Source organism: Toxotes jaculatrix, chromosome 14 (assembly GCF_017976425.1).
Source record: "Toxotes jaculatrix isolate fToxJac2 chromosome 14, fToxJac2.pri, whole genome shotgun sequence".
NCBI classification, from domain to species: Eukaryota; Metazoa; Chordata; class Actinopteri; family Toxotidae; genus Toxotes; species Toxotes jaculatrix.
Window position 1 is genome coordinate 16,257,941 of NC_054407.1, and position 7,078 is coordinate 16,265,018.

General features: G+C 37.5%; 1 protein-coding gene across 1 annotated transcript in view; it reads right to left on the reverse strand.

Annotated features, from left to right (window-relative positions):
• The window catches only part of st18 (ST18 C2H2C-type zinc finger transcription factor), a 40,922-nt gene extending 39,495 nt beyond the window's left edge, over nucleotides 1-1,427 (reverse strand). The window contains exons 1-2 of the mRNA XM_041055295.1: nucleotides 1,374-1,427; nucleotides 194-368 (exon numbers count right to left, since the gene is read on the reverse strand). Coding sequence (XP_040911229.1) covers nucleotides 194-368; nucleotides 1,374-1,427 — 229 coding nt within the window. The remainder of the gene's footprint in view (nucleotides 1-193; nucleotides 369-1,373) is intronic.
• Nucleotides 1,428-7,078: the final 5,651 nt, after the last annotated feature.

Consider the following 7,078-nt stretch of genomic DNA (forward strand, 5'->3'; position numbering starts at 1 on the left):
ACACACTTTCCCTCAAAAGGAATTCTCCTGCCCAACAATGTGGTTTGTTTGTTCACCGGATATGGCAGGCCAGAGAGTCAAATGGAAAAAAAAACAAGTCACCACAGTAATAATTAAAATTGCTACAAGAAAAATAAGCTGGGAGACACAGCAGTATGAATAGACATGAAATAAGAAAATAATGTACTTTTACCAACTGGTTTCTTGCCGAGTTGGGGGGCTTCACAGGTGCAGTTGGAAAGGCTCTCCTCCTTACTCTCCTCGGACGGCTCATCCGGCTTCTCCATGGTCCTGGACCTTAGAGAGCTGCTTTTCCATTTTCCAAAGGACTTTGCCACAATCGCTTTGTCCGCTCCTTTCATTGTTTTCTGTAAAACACATTTACAGCATGACTTCCCAGGTTTATCCCTCTTGTGAGCCATCTGCCCCCTTTTTTGGCTCTCAATAAACCTGGGCTCATCTTTCCCAAACCCAAAGTAAGAGAGAATTAGGGCATTGTGTGCATATGCATTCTCTTAAGCATTCCAGAAAATTTCCTGATTGCCCTGGCATCTTTTTTAGAGAGCGCTTGGACATTGTTTTTCTCCTGACATTTTGCAGTCCTGTGTGGAGAGAGTGCTACTGATTGAAACAGTATAAAACAATACTTTGCAAAGTACCCACATAGTAAACAGTAGATGGAAACTGAAAAAAAAAACAAACATGTTTTCACATTTAATCCAACTTAAAGGAAATAAAAATAGCACATTATGCCCTAATTGAGTGCTGTACAGTCCGCAAATACTATTACAAGGCCGATCAGGATTAGCAGTGGAACATACCTAGTTATCTATTTCTGAGTGCCAAGACTGCTAGCAGTGGGCAACTAAATTTCAAAAGCTGGCAAATCCAGTTGTCTCCTAAATACAGAAAGTACTTAAATCCAGAGCTAACAGAAGAAAAAGACGGATAAAGGGTGCTCTGCATATCACCGAAAAGCTTGTGCACTTTTCAGAATCACTGACTAGGTTAAACAAATATGCTAAGTAGAGATCAAAACAATCCTTTGATCTGCAGCCTAGTTTCCAGAGGAATGGCTTGGCTGTTGTTGTAAATAACTTGTATAAATCTATATACCATTTGCCTTCAGGTAATATCAAAAGTGCCAGGGATTCACAGGCAAATACCTTGTGGTTAGGAAATAGATCAGATAAAAGCATATAAATATTTCAGCAACACTGCTGTCTGTCATTTTGTGTATTATAGCTGAGTTTTTAACCCCATATGATCATTTTACTTGTTTAGTTCTATCACAGAAACATGAATGAGTGATATGTGATAGCAAAATTACATTCTACCCTTTTCTAATTTGCAGTTAGTAAAAATTTTCCTACCTCCAGCACGCCATTCAGGTCAAACACAGTGTAAAACATTGTGCTAAACTTCATACAAAAGAGGCTTGAAGAATCAGAATGCAGAAGCTATGCAACTTGCTGACTAACTTTGCCCTCTGTTTTGATCGAGCACACAAAGAAAAACGCTGTCCATTCAAAACAGACAGCATAACTCTTTTCAGAGAGGGGGGACTGTGAACAAACAAGGCCATGTCCTGAGCTGCAGTCAGTTTCCCGTCAGGCTTACACAGTGCACGGTGAGGGCCGCAGGGACTGGGACCGGCTGACACCACACTCACAGGCAACAGAACAACTTTTGTGCACACTATCCTCCTCTGGAACATTTCTTTTTTTTTTTTTTTCTTTCTACCCAAATTTGCTTTTTGGTTTACAGCTTGCTTTACTTCAGCCGCCTTTGGCTGTACTTCAAAAACATGCTAGCAAATTTGTCAAGCTAACACTAACAGCAAACTAAATTAATAGCTATATATTCCCCCTTTGGACAGTGTAACATCACATTATCATGATAAAACACAGTAAGCAAAACAATTTAACAATAATTAACTGAAGTGCTCAAAACACACAAAACCTTTTAAAACAAAACAACATCCAACTTATTATTCCACCTAAACACATATACTAAATATCAGATATATGCCTTTGCAGTACATACTAAACATCAGTATAGCTTTGGCAGTAATTTATCATGCCTATAAAGCTTATTAGAATTTAATACTATACTCGTTTACAGAAATTCTAGCTTACACAGGCTTACTAAGTAAGCAACTATCAATCTAGCTAGCATAACAAACTGATTTCATAACTAGCTTACCTTAACTTGAATTGAACTCTCTCACCTCAAGAAATATTGTAGCCAAACCATACCGGATTTATTAAATAAAGCCTAACAGACAGGAACAAGGCTGAGTTAGGTTACTGTATACCAAAGCTTTAGCTAAAAGTAGCTAACGTAGCAGACAGCATGTTAAAAGATGGGGATGCTATAACTCTTTATCAAGATGGTCAAGATAGATTGAGCTTCATGTGGTCTGTTCAAATTATAAAATTTCAGTAGTGTTTTTTTGACAATGCCATTGTGTGCAAACACATTCACAGTGTTTCCCTTTATTTGCAGTAGCACAATGAACAGGCTACACTAGCTAGCACAGCAGACATTTCAAAAGATGGAGATGCTAAACTCAGCTACTTGCCAGAAGTTTGTCAAGTACAGACTAATCTTAATGTGGTGTATCATGGCTGTTCAAATTAGAAATGATTTAATAACATTTTGAAGAACATTTTGATTCTTGTTCATTCAGAAAAAGCCAGGCTTTTGCTTTTGCTTGCTTTGACATTGCGACGCTTGAGTAAGATTTTGGAATAATTTATAAGATTGGAAAGACTCACTTTATATCAGGAATTCAAAGGCCACATTCAAAACATGTTTAATTTAGGAAGGTACAGTTTTCTTGTAAAAGAGATAACGCACCTTAAGAGACTTGCTGGTTTAAGAAAGATTAAATGAAAACTTGAACACCTATCAAGAATCACAGTAAGATTTATGGAAAACAGACAGATATGAATCTTAAGGAAGGAGATATTGTACAGTTTCATTAATACAAACTATTTTTACACCTGTTGAGTGTTTTAAATTCTAAAAACTCATTTTAGGTATTTGAAGGATATCATGGGAGCTTTATCTAGCTTCTCTAGAGTCCTAGAAAAGCAATTTTGAGAGAGAACAGAATGTACCATATTCTTGACCCGTCTGCCTCAGATGCTTGCTGTATATGGAACTGAATACTGGACGTGAATTGTATCATTCTCTGTGTCAACTTGTTAGATGGCAGTTGCTGTAGTGAAGTGGTGAGAGCGGCACATATGCATTATAGGAGAAAATTGTGAAATGACAGATTCCGGGTGTGATACTGAGGGAATGACTAACTAATAGGAGGGGTGCTCCAGGCTGTTAGCTTTGAAAAGCAGTTTGCACATTACTTTATCTTGTCAATCAGATTCCTGGAATGGAAGAGGTGACTGATAACTTGAATTAATTATTTTCTTATTGCATGCATGTGTTAATTCATGTTAATTTATGTCCCTTACAGGCCCAAGCCAGAATATCCAGAGTAAAGCGCCACCTCTGGCACCCAGATCACCACACCACTCTCTTTGCATATATTTATATCAAATGAAAGACTTTTTTTTTTTTAATCCTGTTGGAACAAGGACTGACTGCCAAATTTGATTTTTAAATGTACTTTTAAGCTGTTCATGGTTTACGTTTGCATTTTTTCTTAACAACTGAACAACACGGAGCAGTGTTTACGGCTATGATGGGATTTGAAAGTTACAGATTATTTTTCTAAGCAAATCCTTCCCCTTAAAATGTGCCCCCTTTCTTAAAGAACACAGCTAAATAATATAGCACAAGGTCAGCACTCACTAGGCCCTCAAGTTGCCTGTCTCCTCTTCATTCTCTCATTTTATATGGAATAAATTTAATTATGTAGTTTGTCATCCAAGGCAAGGTTCACATTCATAAATAGAGCTTTTTGACTGTGTTTGATCACAAACAAGAGCTGTAGCAATTCTGTAGAATACACAGAGCATACTTTAAACAATTGCATTTCACTAAACATCTTTAAACATTTTGACAAATTTAACTTCCCCTGAACACAGAGGATAAGAGGAAAAACATTTCTCTGATGAGAACAGAAACAGCAAGAAGTTCTAACAAGGAAAAGCCTGCCAGGTGGCGAACTGGCTGCACCAACAGAACGCACAATCTGTCTGCTTCTCCTTCCAAACCATTGACAGCTGCCATCACCAGCCTTGCACACTCGCACTCAGTGGCTCCTCAGCTCCCTGCCCATCCCTCTTTAGTGTTTCCTGCTAACCTCAGAGACAGGGTCACCTGGCCCCCTAGTTGCCCGTCTGTGGGGCCCTGCTGGCCCCCTGGAGACCTGCCTGCATGGGGATGCATGGCTAACAGAGGTCTAGCAAAGCCTCTTTAATATGCAAACCAAGTGGCTATTCCTTTGACCTGAGACCATAGCTTTTCTAACAGTGAAATCCAAAAATATTCAAGTGATGTCCAATGATGAGATTTGATTAACAGTTTTTGATCTGCTGGTTATTTGATACTGACTATTATAAAAGACAAACAACACCATATTCAGGTATTTTCTTCAGCCAGGTACGTGAATCAGATTCTGTTCTCTTCACTTCATCTGAAAAAAAAAATCATCTACAGTTTTAATATTTTTGTTAAATTGGAACAGCATTCCTCCACTGAGTAAAACCTAAGCACACAGATGCACAGAGGCTAAACTGAGGAGTGTTCTACAAAGCTAGCATTGCAACTGGGCTAAAAATAAAACCTGGCAAAGTTATTCTGATCCCTTATTGGTCCCATAGTTTGATTTCACATTTAGCATTTGCATTCCCCTCCGCATAAACATTTCATTCTTCCCCTCCTGCAGTACAATGAGACTTGAGTGACTTTGGCAGCAGATTTTGGATCGGTGCTCCTGAATCCACCAGTGTATGTTATCAGCAGGTAAACAAGCTTTCGAACAAAGCCATAATGGAACTGCAAGCGGCATAAAGAGGCTCATCTCAAAAGCTATACAACCCATCAAAGCTGGTGTCATTTCCTCAACACTGCACTGCAGCTGGAAAATGCATGGCTGTTAGTTACAGTTTAAATCGCCTGTCTATTTTCAGACACTTCAGAACTATTTGTATTGATTATTTACTTGTCAGTAAGCAGCCAGATTACCAAAATAAGACAACAGATTTTAATGTTTACTGGATTCTTTTCCGTTTTGTTTTGTGGTAGGAAATCAAAAACTGTGTCATGCACTAAATTAATGGGATTTGCACTATAGGGTATTTGAATAATTATTTTCTACTGAAAATGAAATACTTCTATCTATATTTGGAAGGATTACTGATGGTATTGAACTTAATGTGAAAATAATTTGCCCTTTAAATACGTAGTTAAGCTATATCCTACACTTTCTGCTCACCAGATGCAATCTTGTTAACCACACGCCTGGATGCTTGTCACCAAACTTTCCACATATTTGCCTTTTGGGCACAGCTCAGATGCACAACTAAACCTACGCACTCTCCTCCCAGTGAGTGGAGAAGCCTCAAAGCTTTCCTTTCATATGCTGCATTATCTCTATGGTGGTAATTATCCATAAAACTACGCCATCAGATGTTGATGATTTCCAATATGAACCCAATAAATGTGTTTAAATTTTGAATTATCATATTTATGTGGATATGTGTTACTAATAGTGATTATGTTCATCATGTGGGTAGAAAATCAACCATCCTTATATTGCGCATTCTCACATATTTCTCAGACATTTCATCACACATTTAATCTGCCCCTGTCTAAGATTTTCTCCTGAACCTGTAGTCAAGGCAGAGAGAGGACAATAACGGATGAGATTATGAAGCATGTCTGTTAAAGCATGTCTGTTTGATCATCATTCTGTTTAGGTGAAGTTCTCTACTTGGTCTCTTCAGTCCCTGACAGCAGATATATAACCTAATCTCTTTCCCTAACCCTTTTCTTAGGCATGAATAGGGTGGAAATGTGATGGCATTAAGTCGATTTACTCCTTGGTTTGCAGTTTCAGCCTTAATGCCTCTTGGCTCCTCTTCAACACACTCGTCCCATTTAGATTTTGAAAATATAAATGTTATGTTAAGGCTTTCCTATTTATTTTCATTTATCCATCATTTGAAGTTCATGCATATATTTACTCTACAAATAATGCTTGTTTATTTGCAGCTCTATCTATCTAGCATAGTGTCAGAGATATTGGAAAATCAAATACAACTTGTGTATTATCTTCAAATGCAGGAGATATCAGTAACAAAGGGCAAGATCTGAGACTGTATGACATTCTTTGTGAGACGTCTCTGACATCATTTTGATATTTCACATTTACTCATCTAAACCTTAATTTAGTGCCTCCAGCATATGTTGACATGCAAAGAAAAGCTATTATAATGTGTCTTTGAATTCCAGCTGATGGCATTTGAAAGCTGCATGAATATATCTGTCCTTATACAATTACTGGAGTATATTGGTGATGAATTTATGGCTTTGCACATAAAAAAAAGTTCAAGTTAGTTTTGAACTTTTGGCATGATAGAAATAAAAAAGTTGAATTTTAACTAGCGTGTGCATGAGGACATATTGTTAATGCACTATAATTTCAGGAGGTGGCGGTGGGGGTGGGGGTGGGGGGGGTTCCTCACCAAACTGTTTATTCCAAGATCCAAGGGTTCAACAGACTATAACATCACTTCATTATTACGTAATAAATATTTGTCCAAAATACACATTAAGTCTTTCAATCCTCTGCATTATCATCACTATATAAGTGTAAGGGGGAATTTTTGGTATTATTTGTTATTGTGTTGTCCATCACAAGAGGCGCTTGTGGTACAACTGTGTTGTCAGGGCACCTCAACTCAACTTTAGTATAAATAGGTATCTGCTTTCATTTCACCTCTGAAAACTAATTTTTAAAGAAAAGATTTTTTCTTATCATTTAATTTGGGTAATGTTTCTAAGTGCATCTATGCATGTATTTATATATGTATGTAATATACTGTATCTAATATGACTTGATCTAATTGTTTTGGTTCACTATTTTCACTTTGTATTTTTTTGT